General features: G+C 49.8%; 5 protein-coding genes across 9 annotated transcripts in view; 4 read left to right on the top strand and 1 right to left on the bottom strand.

The window, feature by feature from the left end:
• The window catches only part of tmem132e (transmembrane protein 132E), a 99,553-nt gene extending 93,233 nt beyond the window's left edge, over positions 1-6,320 (top strand). For both annotated transcript variants that reach the window (XM_037269215.1, XM_037269214.1), the window contains exons 7-9: positions 1,437-1,716; positions 1,809-2,003; positions 2,731-6,320. In XM_037269215.1, coding sequence (XP_037125110.1) covers positions 1,437-1,716; positions 1,809-2,003; positions 2,731-3,813 — 1,558 coding nt within the window. In that variant the 3' untranslated portion in view covers positions 3,814-6,320. The remainder of the gene's footprint in view (positions 1-1,436; positions 1,717-1,808; positions 2,004-2,730) is intronic.
• Positions 6,321-8,748: 2,428 nt separating this feature from the next.
• rad51d (RAD51 paralog D) lies at positions 8,749-13,237 on the top strand. Of its 2 annotated transcripts, XM_037269722.1 has the most exons (10): positions 8,749-9,139; positions 9,213-9,274; positions 10,009-10,127; positions 11,513-11,594; positions 11,722-11,856; positions 12,137-12,232; positions 12,303-12,393; positions 12,511-12,581; positions 12,652-12,813; positions 12,920-13,237. In XM_037269722.1, the coding sequence occupies exons 1-10, from the start codon at positions 9,058-9,060 to the stop codon at positions 13,013-13,015; spliced, it is 996 nt and encodes a 331-aa protein (XP_037125617.1). In that variant the 5' UTR covers positions 8,749-9,057; the 3' UTR covers positions 13,016-13,237. The 2 variants fall into 2 exon arrangements, with proteins under 2 accessions (XP_037125617.1, XP_037125616.1); XM_037269721.1 differs by having other exon boundaries at positions 12,511-12,813.
• Positions 13,238-13,543: 306 nt separating this feature from the next.
• On the top strand, positions 13,544-19,430 carry lig3 (ligase III, DNA, ATP-dependent). 2 transcript variants are annotated; one of them, XM_037269720.1, is made up of 21 exons: positions 13,544-13,649; positions 14,337-14,812; positions 14,913-15,050; positions 15,145-15,363; positions 15,434-15,585; positions 15,721-15,887; positions 15,957-16,034; positions 16,107-16,275; positions 16,374-16,529; positions 16,763-16,894; positions 16,970-17,049; positions 17,240-17,327; positions 17,393-17,470; positions 17,556-17,679; positions 17,747-17,889; positions 17,967-18,041; positions 18,208-18,354; positions 18,435-18,570; positions 18,647-18,726; positions 18,796-18,903; positions 19,026-19,430. In XM_037269720.1, exons 2-21 carry the CDS (start codon positions 14,350-14,352, stop codon positions 19,266-19,268), a joined length of 2,976 nt encoding a protein of 991 aa, XP_037125615.1. In that variant the 5' UTR covers positions 13,544-13,649; positions 14,337-14,349; the 3' UTR covers positions 19,269-19,430. The 2 variants fall into 2 exon arrangements, with proteins under 2 accessions (XP_037125615.1, XP_037125614.1); XM_037269719.1 differs by having other exon boundaries at positions 18,644-18,726.
• Positions 19,431-19,561: 131 nt separating this feature from the next.
• On the bottom strand, positions 19,562-21,526 carry LOC119133881 (dynein regulatory complex protein 1-like). Its single transcript, XM_037270076.1, has one exon. It carries the CDS (start codon positions 21,524-21,526, stop codon positions 19,631-19,633), a length of 1,896 nt encoding a protein of 631 aa, XP_037125971.1. The 3' UTR covers positions 19,562-19,630.
• Positions 21,527-22,420: 894 nt separating this feature from the next.
• Positions 22,421-26,066, top strand: tmem248 (transmembrane protein 248). Of its 2 annotated transcripts, XM_037270452.1 has the most exons (8): positions 22,421-22,744; positions 23,413-23,571; positions 23,684-23,972; positions 24,829-24,979; positions 25,137-25,320; positions 25,390-25,533; positions 25,669-25,713; positions 25,788-26,066. In XM_037270452.1, the coding sequence occupies exons 1-7, from the start codon at positions 22,742-22,744 to the stop codon at positions 25,687-25,689; spliced, it is 951 nt and encodes a 316-aa protein (XP_037126347.1). In that variant the 5' UTR covers positions 22,421-22,741; the 3' UTR covers positions 25,690-25,713; positions 25,788-26,066. The 2 variants fall into 2 exon arrangements, with proteins under 2 accessions (XP_037126347.1, XP_037126343.1); XM_037270448.1 differs by having other exon boundaries at positions 25,669-26,047.
• The last annotated feature ends 649 nt before the right edge of the window (positions 26,067-26,715 follow it).

Raw genomic sequence — 26,715 nt, 5'->3', positions numbered from 1 at the left:
GCTTTCCGCACTTTGGCGAGGGGGGATGATGAGGGCTTTGCTTAAAAACAATCGCAGCGCTGGAGGATTGTGGGTTTTCTCTCCGTGGCGACATCATTTAGCGCTGTTACAATTTGGGATTGTTTTTTTTCTTTCAAACAGCAATTTAAGATAAGATAATTAGCCGCCTACCTTCTGATTGTGATCTTGTGAAGTGTCGTTCAAAGCGCGACCGGTTCCGCTGTCATTTGAACAACAACACGGCGAGGTCAAGAAAACCTCAAACAGCAACGACAACGGTGGCCCACGGGAGCTTAAGGGCGTCCCCCTGATGACAAACAGGCCGCCGAGTCGTGCGACTCGTGTGCGGCACTTGGTCGAGGCTATGTTTGATGGCGAGACGGCGTTCGGCTGCCGAGTTCATCACCATCCAGCCAAAGCGGTCCCGTGCGCGGAATACAAACGGCGCCTCGAGGGCGACGCAGGGACGGCCGGCGCCGCTTCAAATGACCCTGAGTGCCTGCAAAATATATTGCATAAGCGCTGTGGTCCCTCACTCACTCTCTTCCTCGCTCGCTCGCTCGCTCGCTCGCTCGCTCACTGGCTCCCACAGGGACAACGACAACGTGGTCTCCTGGGCCGCAGTGTCTCTTTGTTACAGTCGGCGGCCGCCTTAATCGGATGAGACGGTATTCATCTGGCCCGGGCAGCAACAAAATCAACCTTTTTCAAGTTCAAGCGGAACCGGAGAGCGGCAGACGCAGCAGCGTTTTAAGCGAATGACTGCACGTGAGGCGGCAGTCTGCCGCTCTCCGGGAAACTGGCGAGCCGTGTCCGACAGGCTCCGCATGCTAAACAAATCCCGGACGACAGACGGGCCAGCGAGTCGTCGTAGTAATAGAAATCAAATCAAATAAAAATCAACAAGTCACTATCATAAATAGACATCAAGAATGATCATTAAGAATGAATACAATAAAAAAGTCACTGATGACATGGTCAATGTAAGTCATTTGTAGAAATCACTGCCGTCATCAAACTTACGAGTTCAGCGTCAGCGTTGACGTCATGCTGCTCCAAATTTGCAGCGACTTCAAAGTGGGCAGCCGCCACCAAATGCTGAGCCGCTCGCCATCTGTTCTTAAGGGCCTGCGCTGCGTTCACAATTTGTCATCGCAACGCTGATGAGACGCTGGGCACTCTTCCACCGTCGCATTATCCCGTCTTGATGTCTGAGGGGGGACGAGGGGGGGGGAGCTAAAGGATAAGCAGCTGCTTTTTGGACGCAAAGTGAGCTTCCGCGCGCCAGGTGCTTTCCCGGCTGAGGTCAATCTGCTCCATGCGATCACATGAGTTGTTGCCCGTTTCATGCCAAACTCTTGCTTTTAATTAATTCCATCAGCACGTCGCAGTCTTGCGAACCCTAAACCGACGAGGCCCTCGTGATTTTTGTCCAGGAGCACCAGGGACAGCGACGTGGACGAGGACGAGGACGATCGTCGGGTGAGCCGAGGCTGCACGCTGCAGTACCAGCGGGCGCTGGTCAAGGTCCTGACGCAGTTCCACACCACGTCCAGCGAGGGCACCGACCAGGTCATCACCATGCTGGGGCCCGACTGGCAACTGGACGTCACCGACCTGGTCCAGGACTCGCTCAAGGTGGCCGACCCCCACGTGGCCGAGCTGGTGGACAGGACCATCCTCGTGGGCCTGGAGCTGGGATCCACCGTCTTGAAGGTTAGTCTCCTCGGATCAAATGAAGAATGGATGAGTTTGTACAAATGTTTTTTTGCTTAGTTATCTCGTAACCCGTCGGTCGTCTCCCCCAGGTGGACTCCCCTCTGGCGGTGGACGCGGCGCTGGGCCAGGCCAGCTTCTCCGTCACGGACGACAAAGTCTCCATCAGCCAGCTGCGCGTCCACGCCGTTTCGGGCCTGAGCCTGGCGCTGCGGCCCAGCCCCGGCAACAGCCACACCCTGGTCGCTAAGGCCGCCGGCCTCCAGACGCTCGGCGCCCCCAAGCAGGTTCGAATGGATTCACTCTCTTCACTATCCAGTCAATTTGCAACACACAATGAATTGAATAACAGTGAAATTTGACAAATTGAAGTCGTTGGCGGCCGTCCATCACCTCGGGCGGCGTGTGTGCGGCGGCCATTAAATTGCCATTTTTGTGCTTTCCGCTTCCCGGCCACCTTGAAATGTAATTATTGTAATGTATTGTTCCAAGTGCTCTCCGAGGCCGCTCGGGGGAGCGGGCGATAAAAGTCAGTCGGGGGCGAGGGAGGGGTCCTCTCAAAGGATTCCTATTTCTAGCCTTTTGATTTGTGGGGAAACTATCCCGACGTCCTCCATCATCACGCTTGAAGTGATGCAAGAGACGCCAAGGCCCCCCTCGCAAGTTGGAGAGGTCGCTCATCATACCACTGAGACGATTGCGCAACTTTTCCACACAGTCGTCGTGTCTTTAGCCTTTGCGGTCCCGGTTCACCTTCTCGTGCATCTCATAACAACCGATCTGTCGCGTCATGTGAGCGAGGCTCGGTCACCGTGGCAACAGACGTCGGCGGCCCCATCTTGTGAGATGAAAACGTGTTCTGAGTTTGAAACGTCTCATCAAAGCGGCAGGTGAAAAGCTCGCAATGACACGAGGAAGCACATTCGAGTCACGTGCGTCTCGGAGCTGCCGGGGTAACACGTACGCCAATATTATATGGATTTGAACTTTCATTCAGTTCTTTATATATTGCAGGAGGCCAGCTTGTCCGTGTGGATGCTCTTCAGCGACAACACGGCCGCCTCGCTGACCTACTTTGATCCCAAGGACTACAACTTCAACGCCTCCACGCTGGACGACAAGGTGGTGTCGGTGTCGCAGGAGCCGCAGCAACGTTGGCCCGTGGTGGTGGCGGAGGGCGAGGGCGCCGGCGAGCTGGTGCGCGTGGAGATGACCATCGGCGAGGCCTGCCAGAAAACCAAGCGCAAGAGCGTGGTCGCCTCGGCCGCCGTCTACGTCAGAGTCCGCTTCGGACCCGAGGAGGACGACTCGGACGAGGAGGGCGAGGTCGAGTCGCCGCCCGGCACCGGCCGCCCGCCGGCCCGTCCCGACTCGGGCGGGAGGATCTACGAGACGTCCGACGAGCAGCCGGCCAGCGTTCCCGTCGACTACACCAACTTGCCCACCACGGGCATCCGGGAGCAGCCCACGGAAACGGACGAGGAAGAGGAGGAGGAGGAAGAGGAGGACGAGGACAACTTTGTGCACTCGCCCCGCAACATGACGGACCTGGAGATCGGCATGTACGCCCTCCTAGGGGTCTTCTGCCTGGCCATCCTGGTCTTTCTCATCAACTGCATCGTCTTTGTGCTCAAGTACCGGCACAAGCGCATCCCGCCCGAGGGCCAGGTCAACATGGACCACTCGCACCACTGGGTCTTCCTGGGCAACGGCCAGCCGCTGCGGGCCCAGTGCGACCTGTCCCCCCAACGGGCCGACAGCCCCCCCAACCCGCTGGAGGGCGTCCAGACCTGCTGCCACGGGGACCACCACAGCAGCGGCAGCTCGCAAACCAGCGTGCAGAGCCAGGTGCACGGCCGCGGCGACGGCAGCTCGGGCGGCTCGGCCAAGGAGAGCGGCGAGGAGGCCAGTTCGCCCACCTCCAAGCGCAAGCGGGTCAAGTTCACCACCTTCACCACGCTGCCCAGCGAGGACCTGCCCTATAATTCCGTCCCCGTCGCCGACGAGGAGGACATCCAGTGGGTGTGTCAGGACATGGGCTTCCAAGACCCCGAGGAACTGCACGACTACATGCGCAGAATAAAAGAAATCGCCTGAGGAATCGGTCGAGTCGGGTTGGGGGTGGGGGGGGGTGCTCCTTTTTATCACAGACTCGGGAGGAAAGAAAAGGCCTACTGTCGTTTCAGTTAGTTTGTTCCGTTTAGTTTGCACACTGCAGTAATCTTATCACACTAAACAAAGAAGAAGAAAAAGAGAGAGACGGACGGACGCGTAAAGGAAGCCAAAGACTCGACGACCCGACAAAAGGCGGTGGTGGCGGCGGCGGCGGCGGCGGCGGCCAACAAAGAGGCCTTTGATAAACCCTGAAAACTGTCAAAGACTCTCAAAAAAAAGCTTGCTTGTTTGTTTTGGGGTTCCGGTTGTTGTTGTTTATTCTGCCAAAGTAGGTACTTTTTCTTGTCACTTATTTGCTTACATTTTTCTACGTGTCACGGCCAGTCCCCCCTCAGTTGAATGCCTTACAACCGCCGGCCGCCATCACTGGCGACTTGAAGCGTCCGCTCTGTAGCAAGCTGCTTTGCGTGGGCAGCGAGGATGAGGCGCCATCATCACTACCTTTTTTCTGATCATGTGACCCGGTTTGCACGTAACCCCGCTGTCAGAAGACGCTAGTTCTGTTATTTCCAATCTATCTTTGGGGTCATCCGAGTTAACGTGCAACGACGTCGCATGTCATCGGAGAAACATGTCATCCCGATGACACGTCATCGAGTCAAAAGACAAATGTGTGTTACGAAAATGAGCAAATCTATTTTACATGTAGTTTGAGTTAAACGCCATCTGTGTAACACAAAATGATTCCATCGGGGTTACACGCTATCTGATCACTTGAGCGTCACGTCGTCTGCGTCCGTGTTACACGGAACAAAATATGTCAACGTTTGTACGCTCCCGATATAATCCCGCCCGGCTCAAATAATCACGCGCATGCCATGACGTCACGCCAGGCCCAGAAGACATGGCCGCTTACGCAGGGGAAACGCTCGCCACTTTTTTGCCAGAAGAACTTGTGACCATTTCGTTACCTGTTACAGAGCACAACATCAGGAAGTTTGCATCATCCAAGAATTTTTTTTTTATTTACTTTTATTTATCATCTTGGTGCCACATGTGTTGTTCAATGAGTAATGTGTGCGTGTGTAATTAATTGCGCGCGCGCGCGCGTGTGTAATTAATCTCATGCAGCTCGAGACAAGATGGCTGTGTGTGTAGCAGAGAGTCTGGGGAATGTGTAATCTGGGATATAATTATTTTATTTTTTTTAAATAAAATCCACCAGTAGAAGCCGAACTGTTGCGGCTTTCAATTAGCGGCGGGATGTCCTATTTTGAAGGCCGGCCGACGTCCTCAAAGCTCATCAAACAAGCTCCCAGTTTTGAGCCTAATGAAGTCAGCATGAAATGAAATATGCTTTTATCACATCATTGTTTTGTTTCCCTTTTCATTCTAAAGGGCATCTAAGGGCTTGGATACCATTTTTATTTTCCTTCTTTCTTTGTGGCAATATGTAGCCGCGTTTAAACATCAAGGCACCAGAGTTCTTCTGAAAGGTCCAATCCAGAATTGTTCTTGTTCTTTTTTTATTTGAAAGTTTTAAAAAGTGGAGAGCAAGGACTCAGGTTTTTGCTCCATTCATTTAATTTGCCCACGTATCCCTATTAATTTTGTCAACAGATCAAATTTGCCCTGACAAAATATGCACCAGGAGAGCCTTGACCTCCACGGAGTGGGATCCCGTGAACATGCTGATGAGATATTTCCAGTTTTGTCTCCTTCGGGCTTTTGCGGGAATTTAGCCTTGTAGCTTTTTGTATCAAGTCAAATAAACAAACATAACCAGCTGCATAGCACTGAAATGCACAAATTGAATATTCTAAATCTTGGGGAAAGAAGCTTTTGAGTCCAGGAACTCAGCTCATGACCCACGTTCCAGTCCGTTTTTTTTTTTTTTTTTAGACCTCTGTCTTTTTTTAATTTTATTTCTTTTGCAAAAGAGAGACTCAAATCTGGATTGGGGATTTCCGGGCTTCTGGTTGTCTGCATGCCTCAGCCCATCATTCGAACGTTTTTTGTTGTTGTTTTATTTTGCTTTCCCTGAGCCCATTTGAGGAGTTTTGCTCTCAGAATGAATGTCGGCTTCTTTGTCTGTTCGCCGGCGAAGACTGAAAACAAGCCGTCTGCTCTGCGTTGACTGTCGAATCCTCGCCGGTCGCTCTGCTGTACAGATGAAGCGCAGCTTTCACCGCAGCTTGCTTTTCTTCTTCATTCATGTAAATACGTTGCCATGTTCGGTTCCTCCGTGTTCCTGCCTTGTTTTCTTTCTTTTCTTTTTTTTTTATAGCGCTGCCGGGGTGCGCCGGTTTGTATTTTTCTTACAAGCTGCTATACTTGGAAGTCGGTCCTCACCGCTACCGCCGCCACACTGACCACCGCGTTCGTGTACAGAGCACTGATCTATTTCCTGTATTCTCTTGGAAGCAAATCCTTGTATTTTCCCCTTATATGTAAAATACTCAAGAAAATGCGATATTATACTCAAGTTGTGATGGCTTTTCTTTCTTTCTCTCACTTTGCACCACTCGCCTTTGTTACGCTCACAAATCAAGGCCATTTCAGGTTGAATGTTTTCGTATATTTAGAAGGAAAAAAAACACACTCGTGTGGCCTTATAGGCTGTGCGCCTAATCAATTTTCAAAATAATAACAATAATGAGGCCTCCCTCCCATTAGTATTATTATTATTCAAATACGTGTTTGGCGTTGTCACGGCAACAGCAACAATTCTCCAAGCTGTTATTCAATCAACGTGATTCTTAAGCAGCAAATATTTCTTTGATTTCTCTAACTGCTCCTTTGAGTCTGTAATAACATCTTTCAGCTCACCGAGCACCTTGTGTTTTATTTCCCATCTCAGTGGAACTAACAGGGAGGGTGATTTTTTTTTTCTTGTTTTCTACTCACTTGTTTTATTTGGCTTTGCAGTTTTGCAACCAAGGACAAGTGAGCCATTATTCATCGCGCAGGGCCAATCGGGCTGCACTTTAAAGGCACCTTTGTCAAGTTTTACCTGTTTGAACCCTGATCAATGGAAGCATGGCCTCCCTCTCTATCCTGATGATTACACTTTCAAGGCCTTTTTATTTATCTTTGCTCCGTGCGTGTGCGTGCGTGCTGTGTTAAAAAAAGACTCCTGTCCTGGATAAAGAAAATGAAAGTATGACTTCCAAGCCTTTTCAAAGCGTTAGCCCTGTGCCAGGAGACAGCGACACGGCGCAGTCCAGTTATCATGCATGTTTTATGAACGCCAGGGCCCTTTTTTTTATAGAAAGCAGCACACACATTTGTCAACATGTCCTGTCCTATAAGGGCTAAGGGGGCACGGTTCAGCAATTATTTATTTGAAAGTTCGGACAAACTTTCAGTTCTCGACAAACTTCCTGAATACGTTGAGTGCCCTGTATTGAAAATAAAATCCATAAATAGGCGAAACCACAGGTGCCCAACTACAAGACTAGAGTCAGCGTTCTTTGCGGAGGATGAAGAAAATACGCCTGTGTGTAATCTGTCTATATGTCCTGCTGCAGCGTTTGTGTTCAAATATCCATTGCTTCAAGGTTTCTAATGTAGCACTTATGTTTTGCATGATTTGTTAGCATTGAGCTCATTTTTGCTCCTTTTTAAACTTATACTCGACATAAACTGAGTAACAATACAAAACGGCTTGGCCCTCACCTGCACTTGAGTAAATAAACGACGCCCCCCCCCTGCACAGTATGGCCACCATTTGCGGCAATCGGGCCGTATATTTTCCGTGATGGGTCTCCAGCCAATATGGCAGCGCACGCTGAGGACAGGAAGAGGTGTCCACTGGGCGCGCGGGACAAGAGGTTTTACTGCCTCAGCTGGAGTCGTCACGCCAGCACGAGCATCTGCGGCAGCCTGATAACCTCCAGCCAACATGTCCCACCGACTTCATCACAGCCGCTCGGCGGGCCTGCGGGAGGAAACGTGAAGAAAAAGGGAAGCAAATCAACTCAAAAGTGCACAAGTCCAACATGAACAGCTAGATGGAGGGAAAATGTTTTTAGATTTGATTTAGATAGCGGGAGTATATTTCTTTCACAGTCAAAGTCATGCCCGTGATCCGTTACAATAAATGTATCTTTGCTGTCGCCTGCACCACGGCTATTGTGTTGTTGTTTTTTTAACAATTGTCGACTGCCTCCCGTTTAGTTTGGGCGTAATTCCAATGTAGACCACTAGATGGCAGCACACTTTTGTTAAAGAAGCATAAAAAGTTTTTTTTTTTTTAGCTCAGCCTAGTTTTTGCTGATCTTATTTCTGAAAAATAACATACCTATTTTCTATGTAAAATGAAATATAGCGTACATATTACATTGAAAAAAAATGTTATAGATGAGGTTTCCGTTGCGGCAGGAAGTGTAGCATTTTCAGCACTTCCTGTTTCCTCCCTCCCACTTTTCTATCTTTTCTTTTTATCAGCCGTGACATTTGTTTTAAATGAGACAGCTAATTGGGTAGCGGAGATGGAATTGTTGCAATAAAGGTGTTTATTTGAACGTGGCCTCGGGCTTTTCGCGCACTTAGGCTTGATGGCTCCCGAGCAGCCTGCTGGGACTGCCGTGGTTACCATGGCAATGTGGAAACTTTTAAAAGGGGAGCTATAAAACACAGAAAAAGTTTGCTCACAGCACATCTTGGGAGCTCTTTGAAAGACTAGATAGAAGAATATTTACAATGCATCTAAATAATTACAGCATTTAAAATGAATAACGATTTTTTTTCCCATTTTGCACGATTTGGTTCCATTACTTATTCCTAAAACATGCAGTACAAACTATTTTCAGCACCAAGGTAACGTAAGCGTAAATAAGAGCGTTGTAAAAGATCGCGTAGATTTTTCGCGTTTACTTTCCTCGCTAATGACTTGCGATGAAACTACACTACCCAGAATGCATCACATCAGTACTGGTTCCTCCCAACCACCACTAACTCGTTTGAAACAGCACATGAAGCTATCAAGTTAGTTATCAAGAAGTTATCAATTTCGTCAAGGCAACGTTTAAACTGGTCACTTCTGTCGATGTTTCAATTTTGTCAAGTAACCAGTTGGTTTGATAGAGGGACGTGACGAGGCGGCGAAGTCTCCAACTCTAAGCTAAATTCGGCAGAATGCTAAAAACAAAAGTTACGCTAGCTCGCTTGTGTCCTCCAAACGATTTATTTATTTCTGATTGAGTGAATGGACAATGAGAAAGCATGGTGCTCTTGCGGGAAGGGATGTGTCCGGGACTGGATGAAGATTTATTGCGCCGTTTGCGGGATGCTCACGTTAAAACAGGTTGGAACGAGCCCTCCTAACGAGAAGCGGCATTTTGAACGACAAGTGTCATTTTCTGTCTTGTTGTTTCCAGTGGAAGATCTGGTCTCATCGGACATGGAGGACCTCGCACAGAAAAGTTCGGCGTCATATAAGGTAATTGTGTACATTTTAGAAGGGCAATGGGACAGGCTATTCGGATCAAACGGACCCAGATCTAGTTAACAAAATCAAAAAAGGATGCACATTTTATAGTGCAGGCTATCAACCAGCCCTCATTAGCGACTTGAACCCTGGAAAATATATAAGCCCTTTCACTTTTTCATCATTTGCACGCACAGAAAGAGGCGAGATCTTGAGATTAAAAATTCTCTGTGTTGACCTCTTGGGCAGCCAAGAGGAAACTTTTATAAATAAGTACCCAGCATAGAGAGCACGCTTGTTTGGCGTGGGCAGGCAGAGGTCATGGGAGGCCAGCCCAGAATTTATCGTTTCACCTCCTGCGGTCATCAGCTTGGCGCCCCGTCGCCCACCAAACATTTGACTTCGTTCAGAACAAAAAGCTCCTGCGGCGTGTTTTTGCCACTGCTTTCTCCATGTTTGGATGTTTCGTGACCCCGAGTGGCCCTCCATGACATGCAGCACTGCCTCGAGATGCCAAGGGTTGAAAAATCGATCATGTTCAAATTAGGGGTTATGGCTGATTCTTTGTTATTTTGGCACGATTTAATTCCGATGACCAATTAATCGAAGATTGTCTCTCCCCCCCCACACACACACACACACAGACATCTGGGGAGCTCCCACCTGAGGTGTCGGGCAACCAATTAAACACCTTAACCCAGGTTCTATGGCTGGAAGGTGAAATGTCATTTTTTGTTGTCTGGCAGGCTCTGATCGCCATTCGTAGGGTGCTGCTGGCCCAGCACGCCGCCTTCCCCGTTTCTGGTGCCGACCTCTACGACGAGGTGCTCAGCGCCACCGCCATCCTCTCCACAGGAAACCCAGAGTGAGCGCTGTGTATGGGCAAAGTATTACATCCGTTTACCTTCATCAAATACTATTTGTGACTATTTTTTTGGGTGAGAAGTTCAGCTTTTGAAAGTTAGACAAAAGTAGTGCATGATGCAAGTGATACAAAATTGGGTGGACGTGGTCATGACGGGATGAACGAAAATGTCTCAAGGACCCATGCCCAAAATTGAACAGCAGAGTCAGCCGTTTGGATTTAAACCTGCCACTGTTGTCAACTTTTTTTTTTTTTTGTGCTTAGGCGTATTTCATCCTTCCCTGTTTAAACTGAAGGACACACGAAAGTCAAACCAGTCATAAGATTTATTTTGTAACCAGATTCCACCGCACATCTCTTCAATCAATCAACCCCAGCCCGAGTCGCGCTGACGTGCTTCACAAAATTGAATTAGCATGGAGCCACGTTGCGCATAGCGGAATATGCAGCTGAGCGCGCGGCGGAGAAAAAGCAGCCTCTAAAGACAGGCCTCGTTCCATTTGGACCCCAAAGTGGCAATCTGATGGAGCGGCCACTTTCACGCTGGCTCCTGCTCGCCTCTTTAACACAAACAGCAGCGATGGCTAAAGAGCCTTCAAGGTGCTCAGGCAAAGCTTTGCGGAGAGGAAGTCAAAGCGTCCTGCTGATTTTATTTTTAAATGGTCAAGTCAATGTTTCTCAAGCATGACATCAAAGTCTGGGCACCCCTTTGAGAAGCTTTGATGGGTCATGGCTGCCCCCTAGTGCTTTACGGGGGCAGCAGCAAAGGGCATGAGCGTGCTGCTAGGACTCATTGATCCATCATGCAAAAACGTTTTGGGGTTTTTTTTTCTCCTTCAACATAAAAATTCAATGTCCTCATTCATGTCGGGGACAAGGTGAGCTCGGTAAAATCGAAAGTCCAGTATGATCATATTCTAATCGGGTCTTCGTGCCTACAAGTCAAAGTGTCATTTTTTTTCTTTTTTTTTTGAAGGACAATTGATGCAGAAACGGCAAAGACTGTCATTTTTGTTTTCCTCCGGGGACGTCCGCCGGATATTTGGTCACACTCGTCACAATCACGTCGTGCAACAAGCAACTCTGGGCCGCGTTTAACCTTCACGCGGAACTGAACGGGGGGATGTGTGGGGGCATCCCTTGGGGGGGCGTCAGATATGTAGATGCGACGTGAGCCAAGCGAGACATCCGTCACCGACCATCAATCAAAAACAGCGCAGGGACTTGGCGAGGAATGTCTTTTCTGCCGCTGCATCACGGCTATTTGCTCCATACCTCGTGCATTTTAAGTACGCCACTTGATTTTGGCGTCTGCTCTTCAAGGTGCAGTTTGCACATGGGCCAGAATTTGCTCCTGGTCATGTCATTGTCTTGTTTGTTGTCAGCCTGGACACGCTGCTGGATTCTGGCGTGTACACGGGTGAGATTACGGAGCTGGCAGGTGGGCCAGCAAGTGGCAAAACTCAGGCGAGTATTAAAAAAATTTACAATTTTTGTTCTCATTGAGATATTTTCTCAAATTACAAACTCATTGTTTTTTTTTACCTTGTACAAATGTTTGTCTTTTCTTGCCGTGTCCAAATGGTGTTTTCAGGTGTGTTTGGGCGTGGCGGCGCATGTTGCGCAACACCTGAGGCAAAACGTGATCTTCGTGGACACCACGGGGGGACTGTCGGCGAGACGCCTGCGCCAAATGCTGCAAACCCAAACAAGCAGCCACGACGAGCAGGTCACCGAATTGATAACACGATCAACAATCTGTGCACCTCCACTGAACCCCCCAAAAAAATGAGCAAAGTAAAAATAGGCAACTGTGTACAAATCACTTGAAACAGGCAAGTAAAAAAAATGTGCTGCCACATTAATGCTAGAAAAAGTTTTGAAATGTTTTATATTGCTCTCAAAAACCTGGCATTTGCACAGGGGTGTGTAGACTTTTTATAGCCAGCGTCAGATGAGCGACACCTCATAAAACGCGCATGGGACTCAAGTGTCATTTTGGCTGGCAGATGGAAGCCCTGCAGAGGATCGCCGTGCATCGCGCGTTCGACATCTTCTCCCTGCTTGACTGTCTTCATCGTCTCGGCGACGGCGGCCTTCGACAGGTGTGTGCAAAAACCCGTTGCCAATCCCCCACCAGGCGTCTAACGTTGTCTGTCGCATTTGCCGTGGCAGGTGAGCGCCAGCGGAGGCTCCGTCAAGGCGCTGATTGTGGACTCGGTGTCGGCCGTCATCGCTCCTCTGCTGGGAAGCAGGCATCAAGAACGTGAGAGCGCTAAACATTCCATGCAGAAATGCAAACGCAGCTTACTAAATCTATTAACCCACAAACGTTTTTCCTCACGTCATCGACGTTTCTTGATCCAACATGTTGTCCGTGTAGGCATGTACATGATGAGCCAAGTAGCCATCACCCTCAAGACCATGGCCAAGAATTTCAACATAGCTGCTTTGGTGAGGAGGAACACACACACACTTACACACGTTGTAGGATGTCATTTAGTCGTGAGTGCGACATCCACAGGTGACCAATCACGTGACGCGGAGCGAGGAGGGCAAGGTGCAGCCTGGCCTGGGCGTGTCGTGGAGTCACATCCCAAGAACCCGAGTCCTGCTGGAGCGACTTTCGGAAGCCAGCAGCCGGCCCTCTCTACGCTCCGCCACTCTCATCAAGTCCTCCAGGCAGGTAAGAAAATAACGCCCCCTGCTGGATGGATGGATGGATGGATGGACAGCTGCACGCTTACTTTCAAACAACCAAAAATAAATGGTGATCATCATGTCTTGCTCAGCCATGTTTGATCCAAGCCAAGTTGGACCTTCAGTGTTGGAGTTGCTCCGAACACAACACTTCAGGAGAGAAAAATCTGGACGCGGCAAATTCTTAACAACCAACTATCTCATAAAGGACACTGGGTAAATTTACACTCTGGAATACAGACACAACATTAGCCAGGAGACCTTCTGGAATTCTTTCTGGTGTCACCTCACATTTAACAATCACAATATTGTTATTTTAATCATGTCAAATTCACCAATATTCTTGAAAATGTATTTTTTTTCCTGCAGATATGAATTTATTGTTGTAATAAAATGTGTAAAAATCCAAACCAGTCCTTTTTCCATGAAGGTTGAAGGACAAAAACCCGTTTGTTGACAAATGTGGGCCATTGAGCAGCCCCCAAAAGTGATCCCAACATCAAGCTAATGTCGCCTAGCACGCGTAACCGGAAAAAGTATTTGTACACGCATAATAAAATACAAATTGCGGATAAGTCAGACACGTGTTTCAGTCTCTCTGACCATTTGATAAATTAAATGCCCCACATCTATAACATGGACAAATATCACTTGTGAAATGATACTATTTGACGCCGCACTGGGTGATAACTTTTACTCTGCTACCGGAAGTGACCAAACCATAACCATAAACATTGTTTACTTGACTGCGCAGGCGGCTACAACAATGCCACGGAGCCTCCATTTAAACCTCACTCTTACACTTTGCCAAGAATCGACAAGGTACAGTCGCTTCCACCATTTGTTGGATCCTAAATGTTATTCACAATGCAATTATTTTTTGTTAAAGAAACACCCAGCTGTCTGTATGAACGGGGGCGTGTAAAGAGTCGTGTCCGGCGTAGCTAAAAAGCTAACCGACTAGCTAACCTAGAAGCTAAACTCATGTTGCTAATTTTTAAACATCCCACCCAGTTGAAATTAATTTCGATTCGTTTTCTGGTTTAGCCACTAATCTACCATTACCACTGCAAAACGAGAGCAGGCAAAATAAACATTACAATGGTACTGGAAACAGAGTGGTTAAGTGTCAATCTGAGTTGGCGTTTATTAGGCAATTTCGTTCTTGAGCAAAAAAAGCAAAGTTTGTCGTTTGTTAAAAGGTCAAACAAATCCAGATCAAATCCATATTTGCAAAAGGATTCAAGAGAAAATCCAAATCGAACTTCTTTATTAACAAAGGTTGAGCTGCAAATCTTCACTGTAAATAAAACAATTCCCCATCAAAGTCCAAAATAACCTAGATAAAAAATAAAATTTAATGAACAATGAGGGGAAAATACTTCTTAATAGGTAAAGTTGTAACTCGAGCTACAATTAACAATTTATGATAAAAAAAAATTGATTAATTTGAAAATTGATCAGCTGTTGATGGATTGTTGGCCTTGTAACTAATCTGTTCTTCCTCAGGTTATAAGTGTTGATGCACAGCTGTGTCATATTGCTAGCCAAAAAGACAGTCTGCCTTCGCCCCCTCGCTCCCCTCCTCTTCCCAACCTGCACATTCTTTTCGGGCCTCTTAGCCCCGCCTCCCGAATCTCGCCGCCGCCTTCTCGAGCATCACGGAGGCCTCCTGCTGTCCTTGCACGTGGCCGACGCCATGGCGGAGCAGCGTTTCCTGGTGGAGTACGCCAAGCGCGGCACAGCCGGCTGCAAGAAGTGCAAGGACAAGATCGCCAAGGGAGTGACTCGCATCGGCAAGGTGGTGCCCAACCCCTTCAGCGAGTCAGCCGGCGAGATGAAGGAGTGGTACCACGTCAAGTGCATCTTTGAGAAGCTGGAGCGCGCCCGTGCCACCACTAAGAAGATAGAGGACATCACCGAGCTGGAGGGCTGGGAGGAGCTGCAGGACGAAGACAAAGAGCTCATCAATCGACACGTCTCGGGTATGCTTCATAACTGTCGGGAGTCGCTGCTTCTTCAACCGATACGCTTCTCTTGCCTCCATGAAGCACTCACTGATGCGTGTGTGCTATGTGTTTGCAGAACTGATGTCCAAAGTCAAGTCAAGTCCCCAGAAAAAGACTCCGGCCAAGTCCAGCACGTCAGGCAAACTGACGTCACCCTCTGCCGCCGCCACCGCAGCGCCGCTCAATGCTCCAAGAAAATTCTCGGGCTTCACCGGTACGCAACATTAAGCTGGCACCTTGGTTTGCTGTAATCCGACTGCGGGATGTTGTAATTAGCATTTAGCATTCTCCCGGTTCGTCCCACGCAGCGGCAAAGGCGGGCAGCTCCTCATCCTCGCCCTTGTCGTCGCCGTCGCCCGCTAAGCCCAACCAAGGCAGCGCTCTGGCCACGCAGCTGTGCGACCCACAGCACAAGGACTGCCTGTTCCGCGAGTTCCGCAAGCTGTGCGCCACGGTGGCCGAAATCAACAGCTACAACAGCAAGACGCAGATCATCGAGAAGTTCCTGCGCAAGGGCACCGGCGGAGGTCGACCCCGGCGAGAAAAGTGGCGCAGTGCCCCTTGGCGGCCATGTCAATTTGTGTCGTCTCCATGTAGATAAATTCCATGGCGACTTGTACCTGACGGTGAAGCTGCTGCTTCCCGGTGTGGTGAAGAGCGTCTACAACCTCAACGACAAGCAGATCGTCAAACTCTTCAGCCGTGTCTTCCGCTGCAACCAGGACGACATGGTGCGAGATCTGGAGAAGGTCTGTCTACCCTTCCAAATGTAGACCTCGCATCCCGGTTCTCAGCATTCGCTCGCACGCCCCCGTTGTGTGGAAAAACCTCCTCAGTTGTCTTCACACTGCCTGGTGAGACTTGCTCGTGTGTTTCCACAACAGGGTGACGTGTCGGAAACCGTACGCATGTTCTTCGATGAGAGCAAAGCCTTCCCGCCGTCTCCCAAGAGCCTCCTCACCATCCAGGAGGTGGACGCCTCACTCACCCGCCTGGCGCAGCTCACCAAGGAGGATGAGCAGCAGGCCGAGCTGGAGGACATCGCCAAAAAGTCAATCACCGCGTCGCTGGCTAGCGCCAACGCCGCACGTCGCTACCGTCTCTCTTTCCCCGTTCTCAGGTGTACCAGCAACGACCTGAAATGCATCATCCGCCTCATCAAGCACGACCTGAAGATGAACGCCGGGGCCAAGCACGTGTAGGCGGCCGATGGCTTCACGCCCGGCGAGAATGGCCGGCTTTCCCCTCACGAATGTCTTTCTGCGGGCAGACTGGACGCGGTGGACCCCAACGCCTACGACGCCTTCAAGGCCTCCCGCAACCTGGGCGACGTGATCGAGCGCGTGCTGAAGAACCAGCAGGATGCGTCGGATGGCTCGGGGCCCAGGAAGCTGCTGACCGTGGAGGCCTCGCTCATGACCCCCGTTCAGCCCATGCTGGTGAGTTGTGCTCCTCAGTTGGATGCACTTCTCTGCAGTTATGTTTTCTCAATGCCCCTAGTCCTTTTGTCAAACTTTTTCTTTTCGCCCCCGCCCAGGCGGAGGCGTGCAAATCCATCGAGTACGCCATGAAGAAGTGCCCCAACGGCATGTACTCTGAGATCAAGTACGACGGCGAGCGCGTGCAGGTGCACAAGAGTGGCGACAGCTTCAGCTACTTCAGCCGCAGCCTCAAACCCGTGCTGCCGCACAAAGTCAGTCACGCACGCACACACACGCACACTAATCAGTATGAGTACTTGTACGATTAGCAGCCTCTAGTGATGCGCACAGTGGGACATTTCCCACAAGGCCTTATCAACATTTGCTCTCTCAGCATGTGCCAGTGAACACTCCAGGCTTGACAGTCTGGCCACTAGAGGGTGCTGCTGGACATACATCCTAAGATTTAATCTGAATCATTTGTGTTTTTTGCGGTCGTCACCAGGTGGTCCACTTCAAGGATTACATCCCGCAGGCGTTCCCCGGTGGCCACAGTATAATTCTGGACGCCGAGGTGCTGCTCATCGACACCAACACCAGCAAGCCCCTCCCCTTTGGGACGCTGGGCGTGCACAAGGTCAGAGGCTCCACCCATATGGCAAACGACAAGTAGAAGTTCATGTCGCCAGCGTGTCCTCTTTTTGTCCTTCAGAAAGCCGCCTTTCAAGATGCCAAAGTGTGCCTTTTTGTCTTTGACTGCATCTACTTCAATGGCAAAAGTCTCATGGAAAGGTAAAAACGTCAGATCAATGGAAACAATTTGGGAAATAATACAAATGTAAATTCACCTACTTCTGGGTCTTTTGTTTGACATAACCGCCATTATTTTTACACATCCTTGTTTATTTTCATTTGAAACGTGTCTTGCTACTCACGGTTGGATTATAATAACACATTAAATATTTTCACTTTTGTCCTTCAGGCCGCTGTGCGAGCGCAGGAAGTTCCTGCACGACAACATGGTGGAGGTGCCCAACCGAATCCTCTTCTCTGAAATGAAGCACGTCACGGTAAGAGCGCACCTACCGCCTTGGACTTCACCCGCACGCTAAATATGTGTCACTATGTGCGATAGCGTGGGAGAGACCTGGCCGACATGATCACTCGGGTCATCAGAGAAGGTTTGGAAGGCCTGGTGCTCAAAGACGTCAAGGTCAGACTCGTATTTTCCGGCGTGTTAGCGAGACTGAGCACATGTCGTGATGATGACTGTGTACGTGTTACACGGTGTGCCCCAGGGCTCGTACGAGCCGGGCAAGCGTCACTGGCTGAAGGTGAAGAAGGACTACCTGAACGAGGGTGCCATGGCCGACACGGCTGACCTGGTGGTGCTTGGCGCTTTCTACGGGAAAGGCTCCAACGGTGCGTTTGCGTTTGGAATTGGCATCAAATGATACCATCCCAACAAATGTGTTTGTCGCCGTGTTAGGAGGCATCATGTCCAGCTTCTTAATGGGTTGCTACGACCCGGACTCCAAGAAGTGGTGCACGGTCACCAAGTGCTCTGGCGGCTACGATGACGCCATGTTGGCCCGGCTCCAAAAAGAGCTGGATGTTGTCAAAATCAGCAAGGTCGGTGTGGACGAGCTTGCCGGGAATTCTTGCGCGACCGTACCTCATTCGTCTCTTCTGTGCACGTGTTTCCGTAGGATCCCAACAAAATCCCCAGCTGGCTGAAAATCGTCAAGAACTACTACCCGGATTTCCTCATCCGCAGTCCCGAGGTGAGTCACGCTTGTGTTGAGTCCATTGATCACACAAAGTTTTTCAAAGTTCCCAATCAAATGCTTGGTTTACAAGAAAACAGAAGGCATCCAAATCACCACAAAAACGAAAGCAAAACCAGTCTTTGTGGAAGGATACAAATCAAAGTGTGTTGTGGCGGCCCAGGAAGCGCCCGTGTGGGAGATCACGGGCGCCGAGTTCTCCAAGTCGGAGATGCACACGGCCGACGGCATCTCCATCCGCTTCCCCCGCATGACGCGCGTCCGCGATGACAAAGATTGGAAGAGCGCCACCAACCTGCCACAGCTCAAGGTACGTCGCAGCCGCTTTGACTTCTAGGTGGCACCGATGCTGACGTTTGAAACGGGTCCTTCTGCCGTCCGCTCCGCCAGGAGCTGTATCGCGTATCCAAAGAGAACTCTGACTTTCAAGTGACAGCGGCATCTTCCAGCCAAGACAAGGGCGAGTCGGGAGGAGATAGCGGCAGCAATTCACCTGCGCCGGAAAGCGGCCCGCCCAAGAAGACAAGTGAGTCGAGGGGGGGGGGACATTGACTTGTGACTTCATCCAGTTTTGAAACACAAAATGATTTCTTTGTAAGCAGGTAACAGCACACCAGCCAAACGCAAGGCGGTGAAATCTGAGCCGGGCTCCCCCGCCGTCAAGACACCCGCCCCCAAAAAGGTATGCCTGCCTGTCGCGCTTCGCAAAAACAAAACTCCCCAGGTTGACTTCAACTTTTTGGATTTGCAGCCGAGGAAGAGCGAAACTGTGCAGAGCAACGGGCACGCCAAAGCAGCAAAGGTGACGTCCACGCCGCCTCCTCCTCCCCCGCAGATGCTGGACTCCAACAATGACAAGGTATAACGTGGATTTCATTGAGAAAAGTGTGTGTATACATTTTTTAAAGTGGAATCTGGCCTGAGTGATGTGCGTGGGGGAAAAAACAAAAGTGTCACCTCATCATTTATTTATTTTTGTAGACACTTCTGGACATCTTCAGTGGCGTCAAGCTCTTCCTGCCGTCCAGCGTGGACGACTTTGCCAAGCTGCGACGCTACTTCGTGGCGTACGACGGCGACCTGGTGGACGACTACGACGCCCCCTCTGCCACCCACACGCTGGCCGACGATCAGCACGGCGACGGCGGCAGTCGCGCCCAGCGGGTGACGGCCGGCTGGATCTGGGAGTGCATCCGCAAGAGGCGCGTGGTTGCGCCCTGCTAGCTGCAAAAAAAAAAAAAGCTATTTGTTCTGTCCTTACTTCAAGCCGTCACGCAACGGAGACTGCGAGGCGCGTACACTCATTTGTAACGAAAATCATGATGAGCAAGTGTGAAGCAATGGTGTGCTTTTTCAAATAAAATGTCAATATGATGAAATAAGAAAAAAAAATCTCATCATTCAATGAGTTTGAAGTACTTAATGACTCATATGCAAAGTATGTGAGAATTTCAATTTTATGATAAAAAGGCTCACAGTAGTCAGAAGGTTATGAGGGTTTTGAAATGACATGGAAATTGATTTGTTCTTGCACTTTTTTATTATTTTGTTGGTTGTCGTGGGGCTCCAGCAGTGGGTCTTGGATCTTAACCGTCCTTTTCCAGGAAGTCCTTGAGCAGAAAAGCACTTCCGTCAGTCTCGCATGCCAGCTGCCTGCGCAGCTCTCTATTTTCCTCCTCCAGTGTGACATTCTTGCGGAATATTTCTGAGTTCTCCTCCAGGACGGCCAGGTACTTGGTCAAGGCGATCTCGGCGGCGTCCCAGATTCTGAGCTTCTCCTCCGGGATGATGTTGGCCAAACTGTCCCAGAAGGCTTTATCTGCATCATCGTCCCAGTCCAGATAATGGCGCAGTGCTGAATTCTTCATGCGGTGCACGCGGTAGCTGACGAAGCTCAAGAACGCGGGCAGGACGTTGTTAGGATGGATGAGCTGTACGGGGGCGTCGCCATCCGGGGCGTCCCCGTCCGGGTCGCTGCTGTCCGGGTCGCCGCTGTCCGGGTCGCCGCTGTCCGGGTCGCCGCTGTCCGAGTCGCTGCCTTCCGGGTCACCGTCATCTGGGTCGCCCTCCTTTTGTTCAGCCCGCTCTCGGTGCTGCTCTTCATACTTGAGCAGGAAGGCCGCCAGCCTGTTGAGGTCGTCGTCGTAGAAGTCAAAGGCGTTGAGCAGGCCCAGGAGCTTCTCGGCCGTGCGGCGCTCGTTGCGCAGGAAGCCGAGATGCTCGCTGTTCTCCATCAGGAAGCCCAGCTCGTCGGACAGCAACCCCAGCAGCGCCGTCATGGTCTTGGCGTCCACCTCGGCCACGCTCTCGGCGTACACCTGCGCCACCATCTCGAAGCGGTCCTGCGGCTGGATGGGGTAGCGGCGCTCGATGACGGCGGTAGGCCGCTCCCACGTCAGGCCCAGGTGGGCACAGAGGTGCGAGTCGGTCGCCAGCGCGCTCTCGGCCAGCAGCTTCACCTCGGCCACCAGCATGCTGGACATCTTCACAAAGGTCTGCGCGTCAAACAGGGCGAAGTGCTTGGTCTTCTTCTGGATGCGCTTGTGCTGCGCCATGCTGTGACGAATGTCATCCAGCAGATGCTGCTCGCGCCGTTGGAAGCTCTCCTCCTCCATCTGGATCATCTTCATGATGTCGCTCAGCTGCACCTTGAGCGTGTTGACGCGTTTGCGCAGCAGGTAGATGACCTCGGGCTTCTCGTCGCAGCTCAGCTTGCGGGCATCCAGCACGTTGCGCTTGCCCTTAATCTCCTCCTGCTCCCGCTCCAGCTCCATCAGCTTCATGTCGATGGAGCGCTTGGACGCGTTGCACTGCTCCTGCGCTAGCTCCAGCAACGGCATGGCGTTCTCGTACTCCTCCATGGCCAGCTTCCTCTGGGTCAGCCATTCCTTGCGCCGAGCCCGCAGCTCCGTCTGGAAGCCCTCCCACTCGCGCAGGCTTTGCGTCAAGAAGATGTCATGCGGGCTCTGGATGTGCGCCAGCTCCTTGTTGGCCATGGTCATGTGCCTCACCTTGTCCATGCGCTCAATCATCAAGTCCAGGGCCTCCTTCTGCTTGCGGAGGTCGATGGAGTGGCGCTCGTCGCCGTCCACCCATTTCTTCTGCAGCTCGCCGATGAGCTCCATCTTGTGGTCCAACATCTCAGAGCACAGCGTGCGCTGAGTGTTCAGGGAGTCCAGGAGGTCCGGCAGCGTGGTCTTGGTGGTGGACTGAGCCCAGCCGTCCTTGATCTCCTGCAACTTTTTGGTGCTGAACTCCCTGGAGCCATTCAGGCGCTCCATACGCAGCCGCAGGGCCTCCTCAAACTTGGTCTGCCGCAGTGACTGCTTGGCGTCGGCCGCCGTCTGCAGGTCGGTGAAGAAAGCGAGCAGCTCGCAATGCAGGCGGATGACTCGCTGGGCCGTCATGGGTTCCCTGCCCGCCGCCGCTTGGGGGTCCTCATGGCTCTCCGGCCTGGTCGCGCCACTTTCCTGGCTCTGCATCTGAAACGATGACCGACTTCCGGTCTGGTCGGACAACAACTGAAGTCAAAAGTGCATCATTCCTCAGTGATTAGATGATGTGCAATTGCATCACGGTCTGAGGTTGGGTGATGTCATCACATCATTTTTATAAACGACAGCCTGAGTAGGATTTGTATATACTTTTTATGAACCAAGGACTTTTGTTTTTTTCTAATGTGAGCAAAGGACTGAGTTTTATTTATTTGCATTTGGTGTTCAAAGGTCGGATTTTTATTGAATATTGTGTACAATGAAAATTGTGAAGGAACATCTTTGCCTTTAGCTTAACCAGAGTAGGACAAGTAAATGTTAAATTAGCCTTTAGTTGTTTATCGTTTATATATTTTGAGGGACTCTCCTTTCTACTTTCCTCCACCATTTTGGACAAGGTTAACTCATTCGAACGTCTTTGATTTACGACGTGCAGTGAACGCACCGGCGTAGCAAAGCACAAAACAGACGTCACAAAGGAACTCTGATAGACATTTTCCAGAACTTAACGAACCACTTTGTTGTCAATTTAGACGGAGAAATTTCGTTGGTTTTTTTTTGTTTACCAACTGACAGTTCCAACATTGTGTGGCCTGACTTGTGACGTCAGAGCGCTCAATTTGAGAGACGCTAGTGTTGGCTCGTGAGTGAACGATTCGTTCAAAGGAACGAATCCTTTCAGTGAACGAGAGTGAACGAATCACTTTCTACAGTGAGTCGTTCTTTTTTCAGTTCATATGACTTCAACCAGTAGGTGTCGGTAATGCCCATTGAAGGATTAGGGGGGATTCATTGAACGATTCGTTTGAACGAATCTTTTGAGTGAACTGATTCTAAGGATTCATTCACCTAAAAGAACTGGAATGCACATCACTAAGAGACGCGCACTGCGGATGGGCGGAGCACTCGGCACTCTCAGCTATGCCTTCGCGGACGTAAACTACGGATGAACAGATACTCGACAACAAGAATGGGACGTGGTGCTGTTGGATTTGTCGCCACTCACCTACACCTGTTGTTTTACAGCGTTCTAACCCGGGGCGAGTAGCTTTTCCCCGGTGAGGCCAACGACTAGCTCGGCGGCGCCGGCAGCGGGCGGGAGGGCTGACTAGCATCGGAGCTAGGCTAGGCTAGGCTAAACAGTTGCTTTTCGGTTGCGAGTGATTACGCGGAGCTCCTCGCCAGCAGCCCCCGCCGGAGAAAATGGTAAGTGTGGATTAATATAACCCACGACTGTTTTATAATTGAAATGGAAGTTTTTAGGGTGGTTTCCGCCGGGCAGGACAGAGTCTAGCGTTAGTGAGTAATGTGCTTCTAAACTCCAACAAACACAACAGACATTGCACGAAACAGTGTAGGATATTTGCTTTAAAAACAATTCCGCCTGTTTACTTGTCTAAGGTACCCTTAAGAGCACCGTATTGAGAAAACGAGAATGGGTTGTGCAAAACTGAAGTGTGGTTTCGTTTCTCGCGAATTCACACTGGGGAAAAAAATAGTTTTCCCACTTCGTCTCAAAAATTGCTATTAACCTATTTAAAGTATTGAAACTAGTTGGAAATACACGTATTAAGTATTGAAAACTACTTGGAAATACACGTATTAAGTCTTGAACGCTCGTAACTCCGACTCTTTCCTGGCTGTGGGAACTATGCAGCATTTTGATGCTTTAAGCTTGAAACACGTGGATTTGTTTTAGAAACGGTTATGGTTAGTTCCGTCTGTGTGCAGAAGGCTGCAGTCAGCCATGAAGTCAGGGTCGTTATCATGTTTTACACTGATTAGTTAACGCAAGACCTTTAAAACAGTTTGATTAGAAGACCAACTTGAACAATGCGTCGTTTGTTAACGCAACCATTGTGTTTGTTGTGCAGGTGTACCTGTTGAACCCTCTGGAGAACCTCAGAAGCTCCATCAACAACCGCCCGCCACTGGTCATCTTTATGATCAGTGTCAGCGCCGTGGCCATTGCATTCCTCACCATCGGCTACTTCTTCAAGATCAAGGAGATCAAGTCTCCAGAGTTGACCGAGGTGGGTCCCTTTCTGTCGTGCGAGAGGTGTCGGTTACGGTGAATAACGGCCAAGTGAAACAACAGTGTGTGATGAAGCATATTTTTTCTGAGTCTGTATTGTTATTCCTCAGGACTGGAACACGTTCCTACTGCGCTACAATGAGGTAGACTTCTGCGTGTCGGAGAATGAGACCATCAAGCACGGTCTCAACGAGTCCACCACGCCCGAGAGCCTGGCGGCGACCAGCGGGCAGGCACGGCCCAGCACGCCGTCAACGCTGCTCTCCGAGGACTCGGGCTACATCAACATCTCGGTGCCCATCACGCTCACCCTCAACCCACAGCGGCCCTTCGGCGGCTACTCGCGTAACATCACCCACCTGTACGCTACCGTCCTGGGACAGCAGGTTGGCCTATCTGGTGAGGGAGAGTCCTTTTTTATTTCCTCTCTCATGACACCCATTTTAGCCTTGTGGAGTAGTGGCCTATATCAAAGTCAAAGTCAGCTTTATTGTCAATCCCTTCACATGTCAAGACACACAAAGAAACCGAAATTCCGTTTCCTCCATCCCACGGTGACGAGACATACAAGTAGGCGACACAAAACAAAAACAAGAAGGCACAAACCATAAATAATAAATAAAATAAAATGAGCGATGAATAAAAACAGACCAATAACCCATTGAATATGAGGGGCAAAACCGAGCCAGTGAGCATACAGCAAGAACAGGACGCTACGCTGAAAGGGGGAGCGAGTTCAGGATCCTAACAGCCTGGAGTACGAAGCTGTTGGAAAGTCTGGTGGTGCGGGAGCGCAGGCTCCTGTACCGCCTCCCAGAGGGCAGAAGTTCAAACAAAGAGTGAGCGGGGTGACTCACATCACTCACAATCCTGGTCGCCTTGCGAGTGAGATGGGAGGTGTAAATGTCCTTCAAGGAGGGGAGAGAAGCACCAATAGTCTTACTAGCCGTTTTCACAATGCGCTGCAGGGCCTTCAAGTCTTGGTCAGTGCAGCTGCCACCCCAGACAGCAATACAGCTGGAGAGGACGCTCTCAATGGTGCCGCGGTAAAAAGTAGTCATGACGGCCGGAGGAGTCCCCGCTCGCCTGAGTTTCCGAAGGAAGTACAGGCGGCGCTGGGCCTTCTTCGCCAGCGACGCGGTGTTGGTGGACCAGGAGAGATCCTCACTGATGTGCACCCCCAGGAACCTGGCGCTGCTCATATATGCTGTTATATATATCTGCTATATAAATTGACTATTTGCTGGCTTTTCAGGCCGTGAATCGCACGAAGAGATCAATATCACGTTCACGCTGCCCGTGTCCTGGAACGCAGATGACTGCCTTCTGCACGGGCACTGCGAGCAGGTGGTGTTCAGCACCTGCATGACCATCACGGCAGTCAGCAACATCTTTCCAGTCACAGTGTGAGTTGCCCCATCAGAAAAAAAACACATAAAGGTGAAATGTGAGTGGAGTAATGTTTCCAGGCTAGTGAAATTAGCATTAGCTGTATTTTCTGTTATCCAATGAAATTTGTCAACAGGCTTCATAGAACGATCCCCCCCTCTCTCGTTTTGACAGGACTCCGCCACACTGCACGCCGGAGACGTACACCAATGCCACGTCTTGGTACAAGGTGTTCACCACCGTGCGGGACTCGGACACCAAGTACAGCCAGGAATACAACCCCTTCTGGTGCTACAAGGGCGCCGTGGGCAAGGTGTACCACGCCGTCAACCCCAAGCTCACCGTCATCGTGCCCGACGTAAGTCGCCGGGAGATTAAGACGCTTGACCATGCTCGCCGATGTTAAGCAAGCAATTATTTTGACCAGGATGACCGCTCCCTCATCAACCTGCACCTGATGCACACCAGCTACTTTCTGTTCGTCATGGTCATCACCATGTTCTGCTACGCCGTCATCAAGGGCAGACCAGTAAAACTACGGCAAAGTAACCCCGATTTCTTTCCCGAGAAGGTAGGCCTCAAAAGCAATTTTGATGTCGATGTACGTCCCCACACTTTTCAACTCGTTTTATCTATTATTGCTCTTTTTTTTTTTTTTGGAGAAAATAAAACTTTGTGGACTCAAACTTGTGTTCTTGTCTTTCAGGTGGCGCTGTCAGAAGGCTAAACGTGTACCACGGGATCCGGAAAGGTAAAATAACAAAACCTTTAAAAAAAAATGTAAAAAGGAATAAAACACACAGAGACGACTCACCGTGTTGCCAGGCGGACTCTCGAGAATGATTTTGAATTTCTCCTCGCAATGATGTTGGGATGGTCCAACCAAAGATACAAGTGCCTCTCATCTGTGCTGTAAATATGACGTTGAGGAACCTCTTTCCTTCTCTCTTTTTTTGGAGTGGATTACTTTTGATTTGCCTCTTGGGTCCTCGGATGCCATATCAGGACATTTAAGTCAAATGAGAACGTGCCATGTTTGTCTGAATCACGCACTTGAGAAAGCTACAAAGGCAAAAAAAAAAAAAAAAAGGCCCGCCCAAAAAGGATGCAAATGAGCTGACTGATTTGTATTGTTAGTCAGCATGCTAACGCTACATAGTTGTTGCTAGCGTTTTAACAAAAAATGGTCCAAAATAATTCGGCGGTGTTTGTTCATAATTACTGGGGGGCACTTTTGCCCTGACAGTATAGTTCAGAGCAGCAATAATGCTACAAAAACATTACCCATCAGAGCCACAGCTAAATTGTTAGCATCCCTCTGGAGTAGGTTAGCATGTAAACAATTCCAATTTCTCGTTAGCCTTTTGTTACAGAATAGAAACACGGGCAAAAGCATAACCACGCTTCAGGTAGAATTGTTAACACCGCAACACCAGTAGCACAAACCAGGAAGTAACACGTTAACTAACAAACTTTGATCTGAATGTGAATTTGTGGAGGCGTGAACCAGTAAGTAACACGCTAACTAACACAACTTTATGAATTGAACACGTGTTTGTGACAACTTAACATTAGTTTGTGAACCAGGAATAGCATGCTAACAAACGGTACGACCAGAACACACAATCTTAATGTCTTATGTTAACTGTGCACACTAATGAAAACTGCACAATGTAAAAACACATTTGTAACATACCAATTAACACTAGCAAGAATACAGTGCAGAATTTTAAGTTGCATTACATCACTCGAA

Source organism: Syngnathus acus, chromosome 14 (assembly GCF_901709675.1).
Source record: "Syngnathus acus chromosome 14, fSynAcu1.2, whole genome shotgun sequence".
Lineage (NCBI taxonomy): Eukaryota > Metazoa > Chordata > Actinopteri > Syngnathiformes > Syngnathidae > Syngnathus > Syngnathus acus.
This window is presented reverse-complemented; position numbering and strand designations above follow the sequence as displayed.

What these genes read in the sequence shown, in the direction of transcription:
- rad51d (XM_037269721.1), top strand. Translation starts at nt 9,058, where the DNA reads ATGGTGCTCTTGCGGGAAGGGATGTGTCCGGGACTGGATGAAGATTTA. An exon ending in GCGACGGCGGCCTTCGACAG is followed by an intron (nt 12,233 to 12,302) that starts GTGTGTGCAAAA and finishes TTGCCGTGGCAG; the next exon opens with GTGAGCGCCAGCGGAGGCTC. An exon ending in GGGAAGCAGGCATCAAGAAC is followed by an intron (nt 12,394 to 12,510) that starts GTGAGAGCGCTA and finishes TTGTCCGTGTAG; the next exon opens with GCATGTACATGATGAGCCAA.
- lig3 (XM_037269719.1), top strand. Translation starts at nt 14,350, where the DNA reads ATGCACAGCTGTGTCATATTGCTAGCCAAAAAGACAGTCTGCCTTCGC. An exon ending in GCGCAAGGGCACCGGCGGAG is followed by an intron (nt 15,364 to 15,433) that starts GTCGACCCCGGC and finishes GTCTCCATGTAG; the next exon opens with ATAAATTCCATGGCGACTTG. An exon ending in GGACGCTGGGCGTGCACAAG is followed by an intron (nt 16,895 to 16,969) that starts GTCAGAGGCTCC and finishes TTTGTCCTTCAG; the next exon opens with AAAGCCGCCTTTCAAGATGC.
- LOC119133881 (XM_037270076.1), bottom strand. Translation starts at nt 21,526, where the DNA reads ATGCAGAGCCAGGAAAGTGGCGCGACCAGGCCGGAGAGCCATGAGGAC.
- tmem248 (XM_037270452.1), top strand. An exon ending in AACATCTTTCCAGTCACAGT is followed by an intron (nt 24,980 to 25,136) that starts GTGAGTTGCCCC and finishes TCGTTTTGACAG; the next exon opens with GACTCCGCCACACTGCACGC. An exon ending in TCACCGTCATCGTGCCCGAC is followed by an intron (nt 25,321 to 25,389) that starts GTAAGTCGCCGG and finishes TATTTTGACCAG; the next exon opens with GATGACCGCTCCCTCATCAA.